Source organism: Dermacentor silvarum, chromosome 4, assembly GCF_013339745.2.
Source record: "Dermacentor silvarum isolate Dsil-2018 chromosome 4, BIME_Dsil_1.4, whole genome shotgun sequence".
NCBI classification, from domain to species: Eukaryota; Metazoa; Arthropoda; class Arachnida; order Ixodida; family Ixodidae; genus Dermacentor; species Dermacentor silvarum.
This window is the reverse complement of record NC_051157.2, coordinates 177,874,088-177,892,678: the sequence shown is the minus strand read 5'-3', so window position 1 is coordinate 177,892,678 and position 18,591 is coordinate 177,874,088. Positions and strand designations below refer to the sequence as shown.

Here is an 18,591-nt window from a genome sequence, read left to right as displayed (position 1 = left end):
GTGCGCTGGTTTTATTGACGCCATTAGGTCAACTCGCCCAAATTACTGTGTATTTACGGTAATGAAAGCGTTATTTTTTTTCAGTTTCACTATACAAACGTAAATTATTGCAAGTTTTTTTTTTTCGAGCGAATTTTTTTCTTGCAAAACTCGTACTTCACATCCTAAATACTGCGCGGAGGACGCTCTTTATCCATATAGCTATTTGAAACTAGGGGCCAACGGAGTCCGAAATTTTGTTACATTTAGCTTTTTCGGTAGGAAAGAAGCGGCTCACGTGCGAGCCAAAGTAAGCGTGACTTTCTCGAACGATATTGTGTTTATTTGATGGCGTGCAAGATGGAACGGGAGGGTAGGAGGAGCAAAAGGACACGGGCAGGGGATGAGCGGGAGGAACAGGCAAGTCTCCGGTCGCCATGGTGACCCCCTCATGGCTTTCTGCGTTCAGTGCTTGGTATGCTGACCAGCAAATGGGACGTGGCGTCGGGTGCGCGCAGGGCCTCCACCGCTGTGGCCAACCGCGCCGTTGCTGCGTCCCAGGGCCATAATGACCGGCTCATTGGGGTCGCGCTCTCCCGGCGAAGGGCGGTAGTGGCCCAAGTCAGCCGGGCCTCTGGGGTCGTTGAAGAAGAACCCGCCGTCGCTGGTTGGCATGAGGCCCATGTGACTGGACAGGCTGTGGAGACCGTGGTGAAGTTGCGGCGGCTGGCACGGTTGCGGAGGACACAGCTCCGGCTGGTAGTGACTCAGCTGGTAAGGACTTGGCGAATAGTGGTACGACGGGTAAGGCAGCGGTGGTGGGTAGAAGCTGGGATGGTACTGGAACAGAGGCTGCTTTTGCAAGGGAAAAGGCGGGAAGAAGAAAACACAGCGTCGCAACGTATCAGCTACGTTAGAATTTATCACGTAGGCAAGGTCACGTAGGTATATATTCCTTTGACTACAAAATCGACTGCGACACGCTTAGCAGATTATATCGGAACCTAATTACACATTGAATAGAAAATTCCTGTAAATCTAGACAGTGAAGGCTCACGAGGCAGCGGTGCTACGTTCCACCAAAAAATCTTTTGAGTGCACCATTCTAGTCTGGTGCTCTCTTCACTATGTACCTTTGTAAAGAAATTGAAGACAGAGGGGAAGGGCAGGAATTTTAAATAAATTTAAACATTTGATAATTTTACCGATTTGTCGGTACATCTATACCTGAGGAAGAATTAGCTATAAATTTCACTGGGCTAGCTTGGGCTGCATTTGAATGTCCTTGTGACAATTGTTATCTCTGGAAGATCCAAACTGGAGCACACGCACATGAATGTAGGAAACGCCATTGAAAGCTTCATTTGCGAATCCCGCCCATTAAATTGTTAACGTACGTTATTGTCATTCTGTTCGCTTCTTTGTCTTTTTCTATCTGATAAATTTATTTTGATACTTGGTCGTTTAATTAAAACACTGAAATTATTTCATTTGCGTCTGAATGATCAATCACACTTCTCATTATCAGGCTTCTTTGTTTCACCTATTGAGCTTTAGAAGTCCATTGATTTCTCTGCATGTTTTGCGTGCTGCATTAATTTTTGGCTAATACCCCTTTGTGGGTAAGAGCCATGGTTTGACGCCATCATTATTATTATATTACCAACGTGCTCGTATTTGTAGTCCTTCGTATAAGCGCTACGTGACCGCTCTGGGGGATGCAACAATCAGGATGCTTTCCGCTCCTGCCCGCGGCAGCGTGCTCTCATGTGGTTGTCTTTCTTTTTTTTCTTTGCTTCTTACATAAGTTACGCTGTGGTTAAATCGTTTCAAAACGCAATCTATGTGGTCACCATTTATAATGGTGCATTACCCATCGAGACATCTATCTGTCCGCCAATGATGCCTTAGAAATAAATGTGCACTCTTGAAGTTTTCTGCTCTTACCATTTTACGACACTTTTGTGTTGATGATGATGATGATGATGTATAGTGTTTACTGGTGAAAGGGCCAAGTTAGACCAAAGAGCGCCAAGAAATGGTACAGAGTAATCGATGGATGATTAGCTCTGAGTAGATGTATCACAGCGACCAGTTTTAGACACTTTTATGTTGTTACTAATATTGTTGTTAAGAATATTATTATAATCATTATTACTAAATCAATGATCATGGGTGGCAGAACACGGCGTTTTTATATTGTAAGTTTGTTAAGAATATTATTATAATCATTATTACTAAATCAATGATCATGGGTGGCAGAACACGGCGTTTCTCATATTGTAATTTAGAACAATATAATGTAAATTTAAGGCAGGAACATAGTTGTGCTCTTTGCTTAACCTGAAGTTGAAATCATGGCTCACGTTGTCAACCGTAGTGTTATTTCTGTTTCGCGTGTTGTGCAATGCTGTTCTACATGGAACAATAAAACAACAGTGCGATTTACGTGATTTTGCCAAGTGTAACTTGCTGACGCCGTTGTAAACTGTCACAGCTCATGTTTTTGTACTTTGCAGCGATGTATGCCAGCATTTGCTTCCATGCTTCAACCTACAGTGGTGGCGCCTGAAGATAGAGCGGTATAGTGTTAGGTGCATAAATGACCCAATACAATGACTTTTTATATTCTTGTCATTAGTAAACCTAGAAGATACCACAGCTCGTTTGGTAGTATTTACGCGTGCTCATGCTACGAGCACGCGTAAACGCACCTAAAAAGGGGTTTTCGAATCTATTATGGATGCGAAAGTGTCAAATGGCCCATTGAGCAAAAAAGCGGGCGTCTGTCGTCTGCAGGAGCCTAATTACCCATTTCTTACCCATAATTACCCATTAATCATAGCCGCGGCGCTAGTAATAAAGCAACTTGACAGGGTGGGGAGGGAAGTTCATGTCGTTACCGACTCGCAACCGGCCTGCCGCAACTTTACCAACGGACGAACACCGGTGCTGGCGGCTCAGATTCTAGGCCCGAGGCTGCAAGAATTTCATCAAATCACGTGGACCCCGGGTCACGCGAGACTGGAGGGGAACGAAAGGGCGAACGCCTCAGCTCGAGCGCTAATTAACCGAGCGGGGCCAAACCAATCGTCTCATCAATCCCCACCCTTTACCTTTGTGCCCCTGCCATCAAATTACTGCGACCGACTCAAGATCCAGCGACTCAACCGCGGGATTTATCCTCACCCTCACAAAAAGCTCAGCATTGAAGAGGACATATCCACTGAAGAGACTTATCCAAACAAACACATTCCCAAACCTACACAGATACAGCAAAATATACCCACAAACATATCGCGGCATCTGCCCCTGGTGCGGCGACACACGCCCTACACTCTTTTACATCTCGTGGGGGTGAGGCGGCAAACCTGAACATTTAAAGACACCTAATACGTCGTTTGAGCGGTGGGAGGTACAGCTGACCGGCGATACCCTGGCGGGACAAGAAGCTCTCGCCCAGCAAGTACGTCGAGCATCCATGGCCAGTGGAGTCCTGGAATGAGGACACCACCCACTCGAACTCAAGATCAACGATCTCGATGGTCTAAATAAATGTTTCTCTCTCTCTCTCTCTCTCTCTACTCATTTCTTAATTTCCTAATTTCCCATTGGCTGCGACGCCACGTCAGCAGGACGCCTCGACGGAGCATAGCGGGTGAAAGGGAACACCAGCTGTCCGTTATCGATCCACGTGTTGCGTGAGGGGAGAGGGCATCAACCTCAGAAGCCGGCGCGCAGTCCCTATATATATATATATATATATATATATATATATATATATATCACTCCCACTGGGCTTAGCTGCTGCGCGCACCTGCCGGCCTTCCTTGGTCTTTCGTCGCGCAGTACGTCGGTGGCATGTGGCGTTAGCACCGCAGGATGCTGCTGCTTGCTGGTTCAGGCAGTTCTATGGTACATTACTCGCAGAGCAAAAGTCGAAGGTCGCATTCACAACTAATAAGGAGTGCTTAGGTGTCTTCAGATTTTTACTTTTTGCCATAGCGATTATATGGACACTCCAAGCAGTGGCGTAGCCAGGGGGGGGGGGGTTCAACCCCCCCCCCCCCCACCACTTACCCGCCCTTTGTTTTCGTCGCTTCGCGCTGACATAATTCATGAAACCGGTGCTACTATCACAATTTCATTCCTGGGCGCTTCCGTTTGGTTGGTAATTTACAGCGAATCATGTCTGCATATGGAAAAACTGTCACGGTGTTTGTCAAGGCTTTGACACTCTGTGAAGTTTTGGGCGAGAATGTGGCGGCCGCATTCTGAAGCAACAAATGTGCAACAAATGAAGCAACAAATGCGGCAGCCGCATTTTATATGATGGCGAAAACGCTCGAGGCCCGTTTACTTAGATTTAGGTGCACGTTAAAGACCTCAGGTGGTCGACGTCTCCGGTATACATTTACCGCCGCTTCTCTTCAGGTGCCGGTTAGGCCGCGCTCGCGCAGGATCTTAGGCTACGTTCACACTTGATCTCGAAGCTGTAGGAAGCGGCAAAATCTTGCAAAAATCCGCCCGCCTAGGCGGCAAAACAGGCAGAAAAACAGACTGCGAGCCAAATTAGTCTCGCGCCGATTTTTTCGCCATGGCGAAGCGGAAACGCGGCGGAAAGTCGTTCTGCTTCACTGCAAGCTACACTAGCATGTAAACAACCGGTCGTAAAATTGAACATGGCACCAGAAGTGTAGGCTGTAATGCTGATCGACGCGATCAAGAACCAGCCCTTGCTCTACGACATGAGTGGCACTAAAACGTACTGTCAGTAATACTCGCGATAGTATTCAACGTCGCGCGACCGGAGGTGCGGCAACAAAGCCTTGGCGTGACCCAACTTCTCGCGTTTTTGCAAAGCCAGGCGAACCCACCACCGCCGTTTCCGAGGTGTACGCGTCTTCCGTTTATTCATTGTCCATTTCTATAAAACAAGTAGGTAGAAGTATAAAAGCCATTTCTTGTTCCACTTCCACGGCAGACAATAGTTAGGCAGATTCCTCGTTGGCGCTCCATAATTCTCCTCGCACGTGTACGGTATGTTGCAGAAGTCGCGGGGTGCTTTTCTCGTCGCGACGATAGATTGGGAGCGCAGGCTCTCACGTAGGACGCGCAGGCTTTGGCGAGCCCCAACACTAAGGGCCAGCCCGGGTTTTAGCTGTGGTGTTCCCGATGCCCCTTTGGAGTCCTGGAGGCGCCGACAATACGAAATGATGAAATGTTATTACAACTTGTAAATAAAAGCTATTAAAGAAATATTCTCACGCCTAGGCACCAACCTGTGACTCAGCGCTACCACGCCCATGTGCGGAGAATTACGGAACGCCAACGAGGAATTTACCGAAGGTCGCAGATGACACGCGAAGTTGCATAAAATGATCACTTTTGATGATGGTACGTGGGTCAAAGAATGAACATACCGCTCGACATAATGCGATAATGAGCGCCACCACGCCGACAAACGTACGCAGACGAGATGGATCTGGACGAAAACGGCAGCGGCGGCCGCGGCGGTAGCAAAACAAATGTGAACAACTTGGACAGGCGCGGAAAAAAATTTCCGGCCGCTTTTTCCTTTCCGCCCGTTTACCGCTTCCCAAGTGTGAACGTAGGCTTAGTCTGCGTGAGAAACGTCTCTTGTTTGCGATTGCGCCCCTACGGAAGGCTCGTAATTACTGTTGTGTTGTGGAATCACAAACCAGCAATTACGGAAGGCTGGTAGTTGCGCTTTCAGTTGTGGAATCCCAAACCAGCAATGTACACACGTAGGGGTTGATGACAGCAGTGAAATTCCACCGACTCGCAATAGAATACACGAAACAGACAGCCGACAAGCATGAATTACTGCTGTGTGCAGTATAGAGTAAGTAAACATGCGTACACATGTCATATCTATGCTGTGCGGTGAAATATTCTGTACAATTGTGAATCTGTTTACGTAAAGGCAAATGACGGCTGCACGCTCGCAGCGGAAGACACAGCGGCCCATGCACTTGCCGCAGGAAATGCAACCATCTCGTATGAGGGAGCAGGGCGACGAAAGCTTCGAAAAAAAAAAGCCTTACGCGTTTTTGCACGTATTTAAGTTTTCTAGCGCGAAGACGCAGCGAACAAGCTATTGCTATGGGAGCAGATATAGCCTGGTCACACGTGCATTTTCACGCGTATAGCCGTCCTTGACTTGTGAAACGCACTTCGCCCCGACGAGGACGATGCCATCTACGCTTAACGGAAATTAACATTTAATGATGCCTTCTCCGATCGCACGGGTCGTCTCAATGATGAGTTTTCGAAGACTGGTCCATTCAGTGGCGCGATGAGAGACCATTGCTCCAAACGCCCACTGTACCTGTCGTACTTACTGTATTTACTGAGCTTACTTTACTTTTATTGCGATAGCAATTATATGGACACTCAAAAGCAGATTTCTGCCGTCGGCGTCGCCGTCGCCGTCGGCGTCGCCGTCGCCGTCGCCGTCGCCGTGAGGTTCCGTATGACGTCAATGGAGATGAAATCGTGGCCGCGCGCCGCCGAACGCTGTATGTGCGAGTGAAGGGCGCGAGGGACGCGCTCTTTCACGGGGAGTGAACGCACGGCGGAGAACAAACGCGCGTTCTGCGCCGTGCTTCCTTAAGGGCTGCAGAAGTAGGCGTCTCTTTCCTCCTTTACAATCACCATATATGTAGAGCAAACGCGCCTTCTTCAGACGCGCGAGAGGCCGTGGGGGAGGGGGAAGGAAGGGACGCGACGTTTAGCTGCGGCACCAAGTGCCTATTTATATGAGAGGCTCCAGCAACAGTCACCAACGCCACACGCATTTTGAGCTAACGCGGGCAAAACGCCGATGGCGTCGACAACAGTTCTGCGTGTTGTTGCTACCAAAGCCGCTCACCTTACTTCGTATGACATTGCTGTGTTGCTATCGCATTCATTGCTTCGCCCTTAGGGCGAAACTGTGACATTTTTTACTTAATTTCTTCACAAGCACACGCACACGCGAGTGGGGGGTCCCATGTCTTTGATATACATGTATAGAGTGTGCTTAAACTACCGACATTTATTATCGATCACGTGACCTAGAGAGCTTCCCCCCCCCCCCGGTCGGGCCGGTGAACCCCCCCCCCCCCGGAAAAAAATTTCTGGCTACGCCCCTGACTCCAAGTGAACTATCGCCGTGGGCGTCAGCGTCGCCGTGATGTTCCGTACATATTTCGGTATGTGTGTGCTACATGTCATACCAGGCTATATGACATGGGGTATATGCGGCCTATATTGCCACACCATGCTATCACTTAAGTTCTCATACCAGTTCTTACATTCTTGGCAAAATTATTCCTCAGAATTTAGAGAATAGCAGTCCACAAGCAAATGTCATGAAACAACACAGAGAGCCCATGCCTTTTATCTTAAATGTTCTCAGACCTAAATATTAAAAGTGCGCAACAATAACAGAGCTCAAACCTGAAAATTATGTAACTTTATTGGCGCGGCTGTGCAGACCTCCGGGATCGGCCCAGGAAAGAGGTTTGAAACTTACTCGATATGGAAAAGTGGTGGTAAAGTCTCTAAAAACGACTTTGGTTTTAATTAACAAAAATACATGAAATTTTCCGATGACAGGATTCAAACAGAGGATCCCTGGCACAAAAGAACGTTCTCACTTAGTCAGCTTACGTTTACTTCATTTCATACTGCCGCTACAGCTACGAGTCTTACACTTCGGGTAATATTCTAACATGTTGCTATCACATTCATTTGTTCGCGCTTGTGGCGAAACTGTTATATTTGATAGTTGAATGGCAAGACAACATTTGCGGTCTTGAATCTGGTCAGGTCAAAGATATTAGAAACTCAGAACGATTTTATTCTTAAAGCGTTCGAACAAAAGTAATCGGGTAATAGGCATTTACACAGACTTGTCCAAGGCGTTTGATGATCTGAATCATCTAGCTTTACTGAATAACTTACAGCTGTGCGGTGTTCACAGTTTACCATTAGATCCCGTATCATCGTATCCCCGGAGTCGTATGCAAAGTGTAGAAATAAATGGCCATTTCACACAATCCCGTAAATATAGAAGTTCTCAAAGGGTGCATTTTAGGTCCCTTACTGCTTAGTTTTTATATGAATGACATAACAAATATTAGTAATAAACCAAAACATGTCTTATACGCAGATGACACAACACTGCTATTCCATTCACAGAATTTACAGAGTATAACTAATGAGATAAATAGCGCTCTCCAAAGTCTGAGCACTGTGGTGTACTTTGAATTCACTAGAAATAAATTTAAAGAAAACAAAAGCTGTCCTATTTCCACTCCCCCAGATAAACTTCTGACTAACGGACACTCTGGTTTTAAGCAATTCCGCCATATAGACTGTTGATACTGTAAAAAACTCTTGTAGTCGACTTCCATAAAAATTTGTCGTGGCCTACGTATATCAACCATCTCATTTCTCGCACTTCCAAAGCAATAGGCGCACTAGCAAAATCACATTTTTTACTCCCTACGAGTACCAAACTCCAACTGTAGCATGCATGATTTTTCTCTGAAGTAAGCTGCTGTTTTCTTGTCTGGGGCACCACGGCAATAACTAATCGAAATAGATTACACGTACTACAAAAAAGACATCCGTCACGTAGCTGGGGAACAGTACAAAGCACGCACCGCGCCAGTTTTCACACGTTCTTGCATAATTTATCTCCACAGCTTCTATGCACACAATTTTTATCCCTCAGACATAAACAAAGCTTTAAGCTTTCTGATAGAACCCTACGTTCATTAGGGGAGCTTAAAATAAAAACACACCCTTACTCATCCCGAAATACCGACAACTGGATTATACCATAGACACCTTTAATTATGGGGCAGCAGATGCTATGTCGCAGGCTTCCGAAACTTTTAAACTACCTGCTGACACATGAAATAGATATTGCATCTACGAGTAAGAAAGCACTGAGAAAGTTTTTTGTGTGTCTTCAGTAGGGTATATCAGTGAACAATTGTATTTCTCTTGTTTTTATTTTGATCTGCATTTATAGCGTCTTTTCAGTGAACTGTGATTACGCATGTTGAGTGTTTTTCTTTATGTGAAAAATAACATGTAATGTGATGCTGTCTGCCTGGTAAGGGTGGCCCGAATCCCCGTAAAGTGAACAAAGTTTCACTTTTAGGTGCGAAGCACCCTATGCGCCGGGGCTGTCGGCGTCTCCTGTCGTAATCGTCATCGTCGTCGTCGTCCACAGCTGGCTGCGTTGAAGCATGCGGTTTGTGCTCGCGCTCGGCACGCGCTCGTGCCACTGCTCCCGCGTTCGTCGTCGCCTTCCACAGCTGGCTGCGTTGCCGTCCATCATTCCAGCGTAGAATTTCACTTCTCTTCTGTCGTCGTAATGGGGAGGCCGCGTTTACGGGGTTACGAGTCATTGCTTAAGGCAGTATGAGCCCATTAGCGGTGCATCACTGCATGTTTCGACGTCCCAAGGTTTCACGTTAGTGGAGCTGCATTTTTAAATGCCACAGGTCGTGTATGTGCAGCTCACGTCTGATTGTTCTCGTGCGTTGTTATATGCAGATATGTGTATAGATGCACCGGTCATGTTTTGTTTATCGTTTGTACTTTTTTGTATGTCTCAATCGGTGATAAAGGAAAGAAAGTTCAACTAGCTCAGTCGGTCGAGTATGAGACTCATAATATCAGGGTCGTGTGTTCGAGCCCCACGTTTGGCGCTGTCTTCCTTTTATTCCTTTTTGCCCTCGATCGCTGCATGCACACCCGCGCTTACTCTCATTCTATCTCCTCTCTCCCTCTCTCTCTCTCTCTCTCTCGCTATCTTCAGACGAGTACTTCTGACCTTGCACGCGGAAGTTATTCTTCCCAAGGGTCATCCTGTTCGCCCGGCTAGCTCAGGATTCTACTTCCGGCTACCGTTCGGTGCGGACGCGGAATGTCTTGCTCTTCAGGGGCGGTTACAGCGGTCCAGCAGGGTCGCGGAAACAGGTTGAATGATATGACAACGCAGGAATATCAGATTATTTTACCGCAGTTGCCTTCAGGTACGACCGTAACGACTACTGTTTTTTTGCACGCTGATGTAAAAGCAAGGCCCTACCGAGTCGAGCACTTCCGAGATGCTTTAGGCAGTCTGCAGCTCATGCCAGAAGTTGTGGCCCTCGGAGCCTACCAAATGAACCACGTCTGGGCGATAACATTCAAGGACGGAAAAGGCAAGCATAAGATTTTGTCAACCCCACCCTTCAGCGTTAAGGAGCATCGGTGTGTTGTGATAGACCCTTGCAACCAAGACATCAGGATGAAGCTGTACTGGCTTCTGCACACCACTCCGGACGAAGACGTGAGAACCGCCCTGGTGCCTTACGGCACCATTAGTGAGGTATCGAGGGATAAGTGGCGTGTGGCAGGCTGCAATGACAAAGGGTCGCACACGCGTCTAGTGTCTCTGCGCCTGAAGGCTGGCTATACTGTAGAAGACCTGCCACATCAGCTCCGCGTCGGTGAAGACCATGCACTAGTGCACGTGCCAGGCAGACCGCCGCTCTGCCTCCGGTGCCACGGTACCGGTCACATACGGCGCGAGTGCCGAGTTCCACGCTGCGGGCTCTGTCGTCGTTACGGCCACGACGAGACCCAGTGCGCGCGTAGTTACGCTAACGTAACAGGGACTGGCAGAAGTGACACCGTAAACGAGCACCTCATGGACCAGGCCGACGCGGAGGAAACCACCAGTGGGGGCGGGGTTCCATCGTGTTCTGGCAGCCAGCCATCAACGGAACCGTCGTTTGAAAATGCTGGAGAAACAAAAGACAGTGAGGATGGTAAGGTCAACAACCTACAAGAACCAACAGAAGACGACAAAGCCGTTGGTAACACAAGTGCTCCTGCGACCGCGATGGATACCTATGCGGTCGAGCCTAACAAGGAAGAAGCCGACAAAGACGGAGGGAAAAGCGGCACTTCTGCGATCTCAAAGAGGCCGCGTGAAGAGGACTGAAGATGTAGGCAACAGCGACGAAGCCTCTGATGGTGAGCCACTCCCGAAGACGGCAGTCGTCAGAAGTTCGTTTAAAGTGAAACCCAACGTTCCGCCAGACAAAAGAGCGGCACCGACAGTGCCTTCGCGTCAGCGGGGATGCCGTCCGGAATACGACTTAGAGGCTGAACAACGGACGGACAAGCAGCGAGTGTCGCCAATGTGTGACGCTAAGGCAGACGCCTCGACCTCGCCTCAAACAGCGAGGCCACTTCTTGTAGGGCGGCGAGAGACTAAGTCTGAGTCCTGGAAATATGAACCAATCGCAGTGCGGTCGGCTTGAATCATCGCTTTCAGTGTTTCCTAGATCAGCATCGGCGTTTCGGATAGGTACGCTTAACGTAAGAGGGTTGACGGTAAGAAAGCGACAAGTCCAGTTAAAACGGCTGTTATTTGAAAATGACGTTGACATCTTAGCGTTACAAGAATCAAAAATTGAGAGCGAGGAGCAGGCTGACCGCATGGTTGATAATTATAAAGCAAACTTTAATGTCTACGTATGTCATGCCGTTGGAAAGTCTGGGGGATGTGTCATCTTTTTAAAAAGGTCCGTTGGTATTAATGAAGAAAGTGCCATAACTTCACAAGACGGCAGATTAGCACTTTGTGATTTTTCTTTGCATGGTAAAAAATGGCGAATTATTTGCGTATACGCACCTAATACCTGCTCCGCCAGAAAATGCTTTTTTGATTACGTAGGTACTTTCTTAAAGGGTGATAGAATTGTAGTGTTACTAGGTGACTTTAACTGCGTATGCATGCCCGAAGACACGCCTAATAATAAGCCCGTTCGTGATAAAAGTGCACCACAGCTTCGTGCTTTAACAGAAAACTGTGACCTTGTAGACGTTGGTGATGTTCTTCGTGGGAATCATGCGCAGTTTACGCACTTTCAGCTTCAAAGCCACGCTAGATTAGACCGAGCGTATATTTCCGGTAGTACTTTATCATTGTGTAGCAACTACATAGTTAAACACGTTAGCTTCAGTGACCATAGTCTCGTAATGTTCCAAATATGAAATAAAAGAAAAACAAGTGCATTTAATTGGGATCTATGGAAATTAAATGAAAACCTTTTGAAAGACGAAACGTTTGTTAAACTGGTTGGTCAAAAGTGTAAAGAGGCTATGCTTATTGATACAAAAAGTTTTAGCGCGGTTTGGGAGAATTTTAAAAGTCAAGTTAAAATGTGTGCAATTGAGAGGTCAAGCGTCATACGATACAAAGAAAGACAAAAAGAAAACGACCTACAAGTCACACTTGATTATCTTTTAAATGCAGATAGCACGATAGCCGGATTGTTTAGAAAAGAAATTAAAGAAGTGAAAAGACAGATGGAATGCATTGCGCAGGAAAGATATAAAGGAGCCGTGGTAAGGGCACGTGCGGAAAGGTTCTTGGTGGGCGAAGCACCCACCAAACGCGCGCTCGCTGAAGAAAAGAGGTATGCCACAAGAAACGTGATTAAAGAAATACGATATCAGGACATGGTTTCGCCAGACCAGAAGGTTATCAAAATGGCTTTTCTTGAACGGTACCGAAGATTGTTGGGCAACGAAGTTGAAATGCAAGATCCGTTTGTAAAAGAGTTTCTGGCGCTTATGCCCAAACTAGACGAGGACGTTAAAAACGATCTTGAAAGACCCATCGCAATAGAGGAAGTTCAGCAAGCGATTGATGACCTTAGTAAAGGCAAGACACCTGGACCAGATGGCATCGGGGCAGCCTTTTATAAGTTTTTCAAGGCAGAAACGTCAGAAATGCTTGATCGTACTATAACAGAGGCCTATGACGTTAAACAAATGCCCATATCTTTCAAGAAAAGCTATATTATACTTATACCGAAAACTGAAGACCCTGAGAGATTGGAGTCAGTGGAAAATTACAGGCCCATAAGTCTGACAAATGTCGACTATAAAGGGTATATGAAGGTCATTGCAACAAGACTTCAAACAGTAATTACCGGTATTGTTGGTGCGCACCAAACGTGCGGAATAAGAGCAAGAAGCATATTTAACAATATTCATACTGCAAGAACAGTTTTAGAGTGCTGTGAAGCGTCAGGTGGCCGTATAGCCATGATTCAATTAGACTTGGAAAAAGCATTTGACAGGGTGTGTCACAGCATACTTTTTGCACTGCTGGGTTACGTCAATGCAGGCGCGGTAATAAGCGACGGTGTGAAAATGGCATATGATAATTGTCAGGCTAAACTAGTAATTAACAAAAAACTCAGCGAAGACATAGCCGTACGTTCTAGTGTCCGCCAAGGATGCCCCGCCTCAGCCTTATTGTTTGCTATTTATTCAGAGCCATTTTGTTTAAAAGTGTTGAACAATAAGAAAATAACCGGATATCAGTTTTTATCGCATGAAATAAAGGTTTTGGCATATGCAGATGACATCGCAATTTTTTGTGAAAATAAAGAGAGCATAAAAGAGGCGGTCAGTGACACAAGAGCCTTCTGTAGACTCACTGGAAGCGCCATTAGTTGGCAAAAGTGTCTAGAATTTTGGCACGGGGCTTGGGATTCCAGACCAGAGCAAATTGAGGGGATCAACTTTAACACTTCTCCGTCCAAGTACCTTGGCATCCCATTAGGGTGTTATAACGAAAATGCCGAACAGTGGACTGACCAAATAGAACACATTAAAACACAAACAACAAAATGGGGTGGATGCGACCTGTCGATATTTGCGCGCGCAATGGTTTGCAATGTGTTTCTAGTGGCCAAAATTCTTTATATGCTACAAGTGCTATGCATGTCGCGAATGTGCGTGCAAAAGATTCACCGAGTTTTTGCTATGTTTATCTGGAGATCCACTTGGGAGCGGACCGGCAGGATAAATCTGTTTCATTCTGTTAAGAAGGGCGGGCTTGGCCTTTCGCACTTGTTCCTTAAGCAGATTGTTTCGCGATGTTTTTTCTTGCGTGATCAAAGTGATGGTTTTATACGTACGGTCATGCAAGTGCGCCTGCGGGATGCGCTGCCGGAGTACATTGCATCGTCCTTTCACGCACCGCATGTAGCGCCGAAAGTATTCTTGAAAGAAGTTGTTTATGCTGTTCGTTTTCTTAAAGTGCATTTTTCGTTCGATTATTTGTCATTAGTGACCAAAAAACAATTGTATAAGGATTTAGTTGACGTGTTATGCCCTGTACCTTTGTATCGGGCAGAGTATGCATTAGGACCCGAACGGGATGTACTGAAACGTGTAAAGAAAATGCCTATCACAGCATCAACTAAAACGTTTTTCTTTCTGCTGCACAGTGACACGCTCCCTGTTAAACCATGGTTAAAAGAAAAAGGTATTTATCTACCTTGGGGTGTAGATTGTATCATATTCAATAGGCCAGAAACACATGAACACATTTTCTTAGATTCCTCGGGTTCAATTTTCTTGTGCGACGTCTTACAGAGGACTTTTAAAAAGGATTTCCGCTCACGCCATTCGGAATTCGGTTCTTGCCTTTTGAACAAACAGGTGACGTGCCATGTGATATGATGATGCTGGTTACAATGCATAGTGTCTGGAAAAATAGAATGGATATTAGACACGAACATGTTGATCCCAAGCCAGCGAAGACATATTTTGGGGAAAGCATTCGATATGTTAGAGATGTGTTCAAGGATCTTAACGAGCCACCTGAATGGTTGCCTATGACTGAAAAATTATTGGAGATTAAGCCTTACTAACCAAGCTACACGGGACGTGCTGTCAGTCCGGTTTTTGGTACGTGTGGAGATTTGTCTCGTTATGTTGAATTCAGAGATGTGAATTCTTGTGTGACGTGTAATTGACGAAATCAGGAAATAAAGAAAAAAAAGCCCGGCTAGCTCAGTCGGTAGAGCATGGGACTCTTAATCGAGCCCCACGTTGGGCGCTGTCTTCCTTTTATTCCTTTTTGTCCTCGATCGCTGCATGCACACCCGCGCTTACTCTCATTTTATCTCTCTCGCCATCTTTAGACGAGTGCTTCTGACCTTGCACGCAGAAGTCATTCTTGGCAAGGGTCACTCCTGTCCGCCCGGCTAGCTCAGTCGGTAAAGCATGAGACTCTTAATCTCAGGGTCGTGGGTACGAGCCCCACGTTGGGCGCTGTCTTCCTTTTATTCCTTTTTGTCCTCGATCGCTGCATGCACACCAGTGCTTACTCTCATTCTATCTCCTCTCTCTCGCTATCTTTAGACGAGTACTTCTGACCTTGCACGCAGAAGTCATTCTTGGCAAGGGTCACTCCTGTCCGCCCGGCTAGCTCAGTCGGTAAAGCATGAGACTCTTAATCTCAGGGTCGTGGGTACGAGCCCCACGTTGGGCGTTTTATTCCTTTTTGTCCTCGATCGCTGCATGCACACCAGCGCTTACTCTCATTCTATCTCCTCTCTCTCGCTATGTTTAGACGAGTACTTCTGACCTTGCACGCAGAAGTCATTTTTGGCAAGGGTCAATCCTGTCCGCCCGGCTAGCTCAGTCGGTAGAGCATGAGACTCTTAATCTCAGGGTCGTGGGTTCGAGCCCCACGTTGGGCGCTGTCTTCCTTTTATTCCTTTTTGTCCTCGATCGCTGCATGCACACCAGTGCTTACTCTCATTCTATCTCCTCTCTCTCGCTATCTTTAGACGAGTACTTCTGACCTTGCACGCAGAAGTCATTCTTGGCAAGGGTCACTCCTGTCCGCCCGGCTAGCTCAGTCGGTAGAAGCATGAGACTCTTAATCTCAGGGTCGTGGGTACGAGCCCCACGTTGGGCGCTGTCTTCCTTTTATTCCTTTTTGTCCTCGATCGCTGCATGCACACCAGCGCTTACTCTCATTCTATCTCCTCTCTCTCGCTATCTTTAGACGAGTACTTCTGACCTTGCACGCAGAAGTCATTCTTGGCAAGGGTCACTCCTGTCCGCCCGGCTAGCTCAGTCGGTAGAGCATGAGACTCTTAATCTCAGGGTCGTGGGTTCGAGCCCCACGTTGGGCGCTGTCTTCCTTTTATTCCTTTTTGTCCTCGATCGCTGCATGCACACCAGTGCTTACTCTCATTCTATCTCCTCTCTCTCGCTATCTTTAGACGAGTACTTCTGACCTTGCACGCAGAAGTCATTCTTGGCAAGGGTCAGTCCTGTCCGCCCGGCTAGCTCAGTCGGTAGAAGCATGAGACTCTTAATCTCAGGGTCGTGGGTTCGAGCCCCACGTTGGGCGCTGTCTTCCTTTTATTCCTTTTTGTCCTCGATCGCTGCATGCACACCAGCGCTTACTCTCATTCTATCTCCTCTCTCTCGCTATGTTTAGACGAGTACTTCTGACCTTGCACGCAGAAGTCATTCTTGGCAAGGGTCACTCCTGTCCGCCCGGCTAGCTCAGTCGGTAGAAGCATGAGACTCTTAATCTCAGGGTCGTGGGTTCGAGCCCCACGTTGGGCGCTGTCTTCCTTTTATTCCTTTTTGTCCTCGATCGCTGCATGCACACCCGTGCTTACTCTCATTCTATCTCTCTCGCCTATCTTTAGACGAGTACTTCTGACCTTGCACGCAGAAGTCATTCTTGGCAAGGGTCACTCCTGTCCGCCCGGCTAGCTCAGTCGGTAGAAGCATGAGACTCTTAATCTCAGGGTCGTGGGTACGAGCCCCACGTTGGGCGCTGTCTTCCTTTTATTCCTTTTTGTCCTCGATCGCTGCATGCACACCAGTGCTTACTCTCATTCTATCTCCTCTCTCTCGCTATCTTTAGACGAGTACTTCTGACCTTGCACGCAGAAGTCATTCTTGGCAAGGGTCAATCGTGTCCGCCCGGCTAGCTCAGTCGGTAAAGCATGAGACTCTTAATCTCAGGGTCGTGGGTTACGAGCCCCACGTTGGGCGCTGTCTTCCTTTTATTCCTTTTTGTCCTCGATCGCTGCATGCACACCAGTGCTTACTCTCATTCTATCTCCTCTCTCTCGCTATCTTTAGACGAGTACTTCTGACCTTGCACGCAGAAGTCATTCTTGGCAAGGGTCACTCCTGTCCGCCCGGCTAGCTCAGTCGGTAGAGCATGAGACTCTTAATCTCAGGGTCGTGGGTACGAGCCCCACGTTGGGCGCTGTCTTCCTTTTATTCCTTTTTGTCCTCGATCGCTGCATGCACACCCGTGCTTACTCTCATTCTATCTCCTCGCTATCTTTAGACGAGTACTTCTGACCTTGCACGCAGAAGTCATTCTTGGCAAGGGTCACTCCTGTCCGCCCGGCTAGCTCAGTCGGTAGAGCATGAGACTCTTAATCTCAGGGTCGTGGGTTCGAGCCCCACGTTGGGCGCTGTCTTCCTTTTATTCCTTTTTGTCCTCGATCGCTGCATGCACACCAGTGCTTACTCTCATTCTATCTCCTCTCTCTCGCTATCTTTAGACGAGTACTTCTGACCTTGCACGCAGAAGTCATTCTTGGCAAGGGTCACTCCTGTCCGCCCGGCTAGCTCAGTCGGTAGAGCATGAGACTCTTAATCTCAGGGTCGTGGGTTACGAGCCCCACGTTGGGCGCTGTCTTCCTTTTATTCCTTTTTGTCCTCGATCGCTGCATGCACACCAGCGCTTACTCTCATTCTATCTCCTCTCTCTCGCTATCTTTAGACGAGTACTTCTGACCTTGCACGCAGAAGTCATTCTTGGCAAGGGTCAATCCTGTCCGCCCGGCTAGCTCAGTCGGTAGAGCATGAGACTCTTAATCTCAGGGTCGTGGGTTCGAGCCCCACGTTGGGCGCTCTCTTCCTTTTATTCCTTTTTGTCCTCGATCGCTGCATGCACACCCGCGCTTACTCTCATTCTATCTCCTCGCTCTCTTTAGACGAGTACTTCTGACCTTGCACGCAGAAGTCATTCTTGGCAAGGGTCACTCCTGTCCGCCCAGCTAGCTCAGTCGGTAGAGCATGAGACTCTTAATCTCAGGGTCGTGGGTTCGAGCCCCACGTTGGGCGCTGTCTTCCTTTTATTCCTTTTTGTCCTCGATCGCTGCATGCACACCATCGCTTACTCTCATTCTATCTCCTCTTTCTCGCTCTCTTTAGACGAGTACTTCTGACCTTGCACGCAGAAGTCATTCTTGGCAAGGGTCACTCCTGTCCGCCCAGCTAGCTCAGTCGGTAGAGCATGAGACTCTTAATCTCAGGGTCGTGGGTTCGAGCCCCACGTTGGGCGCTCTCTTCCTTTTATTCCTTTTTGTCCTCGATCGCTGCATGCACACCCGCGCTTACTCTCATTTTATCTCTCTCGCCATCTTTAGACGAGTGCTTCTGACCTTGCACGCAGAAGTCATTCTTGGCAAGGGTCACTCCTGTCCGCCCAGCTAGCTCAGTCGGTAGAGCATGAGACTCTTAATCTCAGGGTCGTGGGTTCGAGCCCCACGTTGGGCGCTGTCTTCCTTTTATTCCTTTTTGTCCTCGATCGCTGCATGCACACCAGTGCTTACTCTCATTCTATCTCCTCGCTATCTTTAGACGAGTACTTCTGACCTTGCACGCAGAAGTCATTCTTGGCAAGGGTCAATCCTGTCCGCCCAGCTAGCTCAGTCGGTAGAGCATGAGACTCTTAAT

General features: G+C 47.5%; 1 protein-coding gene and 15 non-coding genes across 16 annotated transcripts in view; 15 read left to right on the top strand and 1 right to left on the bottom strand.

Moving 5' to 3' along the window:
• Window positions 1–312: 312 nt before the first annotated feature.
• Window positions 313–18,591, bottom strand: part of LOC119448422 (bromodomain-containing protein 4-like) — a 37,506-nt gene continuing 19,227 nt past the window's right edge. The window contains exon 3 of the mRNA XM_037711733.2: window positions 313–831. Coding sequence (XP_037567661.1) covers window positions 445–831 — 387 coding nt within the window. The 3' untranslated portion in view covers window positions 313–444. The remainder of the gene's footprint in view (window positions 832–18,591) is intronic.
• Window positions 15,063–15,135, top strand: Trnak-cuu (transfer RNA lysine (anticodon CUU)). The gene has a single exon. It is a non-coding gene; the product is annotated as a tRNA-Lys (tRNA).
• Window positions 15,283–15,355, top strand: Trnak-cuu (transfer RNA lysine (anticodon CUU)). The gene has a single exon. It is a non-coding gene; the product is annotated as a tRNA-Lys (tRNA).
• Window positions 15,494–15,566, top strand: Trnak-cuu (transfer RNA lysine (anticodon CUU)). The gene has a single exon. It is a non-coding gene; the product is annotated as a tRNA-Lys (tRNA).
• Trnak-cuu (transfer RNA lysine (anticodon CUU)) lies at window positions 15,935–16,007 on the top strand. The gene has a single exon. It is a non-coding gene; the product is annotated as a tRNA-Lys (tRNA).
• Trnak-cuu (transfer RNA lysine (anticodon CUU)) lies at window positions 16,155–16,228 on the top strand. Its single transcript has one exon. It is a non-coding gene; the product is annotated as a tRNA-Lys (tRNA).
• Trnak-cuu (transfer RNA lysine (anticodon CUU)) lies at window positions 16,376–16,449 on the top strand. Its single transcript has one exon. It is a non-coding gene; the product is annotated as a tRNA-Lys (tRNA).
• Window positions 16,814–16,887, top strand: Trnak-cuu (transfer RNA lysine (anticodon CUU)). The gene has a single exon. It is a non-coding gene; the product is annotated as a tRNA-Lys (tRNA).
• Trnak-cuu (transfer RNA lysine (anticodon CUU)) lies at window positions 17,035–17,107 on the top strand. The gene has a single exon. It is a non-coding gene; the product is annotated as a tRNA-Lys (tRNA).
• Window positions 17,249–17,321, top strand: Trnak-cuu (transfer RNA lysine (anticodon CUU)). The gene has a single exon. It is a non-coding gene; the product is annotated as a tRNA-Lys (tRNA).
• Trnak-cuu (transfer RNA lysine (anticodon CUU)) lies at window positions 17,469–17,542 on the top strand. The gene has a single exon. It is a non-coding gene; the product is annotated as a tRNA-Lys (tRNA).
• Trnak-cuu (transfer RNA lysine (anticodon CUU)) lies at window positions 17,690–17,762 on the top strand. The gene has a single exon. It is a non-coding gene; the product is annotated as a tRNA-Lys (tRNA).
• Window positions 17,904–17,976, top strand: Trnak-cuu (transfer RNA lysine (anticodon CUU)). Its single transcript has one exon. It is a non-coding gene; the product is annotated as a tRNA-Lys (tRNA).
• Window positions 18,124–18,196, top strand: Trnak-cuu (transfer RNA lysine (anticodon CUU)). Its single transcript has one exon. It is a non-coding gene; the product is annotated as a tRNA-Lys (tRNA).
• Window positions 18,339–18,411, top strand: Trnak-cuu (transfer RNA lysine (anticodon CUU)). The gene has a single exon. It is a non-coding gene; the product is annotated as a tRNA-Lys (tRNA).
• Window positions 18,553–18,591, top strand: part of Trnak-cuu (transfer RNA lysine (anticodon CUU)) — a 73-nt gene continuing 34 nt past the window's right edge. The window contains exon 1 of the tRNA in view: window positions 18,553–18,591. This exon is cut by the window's right edge and continues 34 nt beyond it. This is a non-coding gene — a tRNA (tRNA-Lys).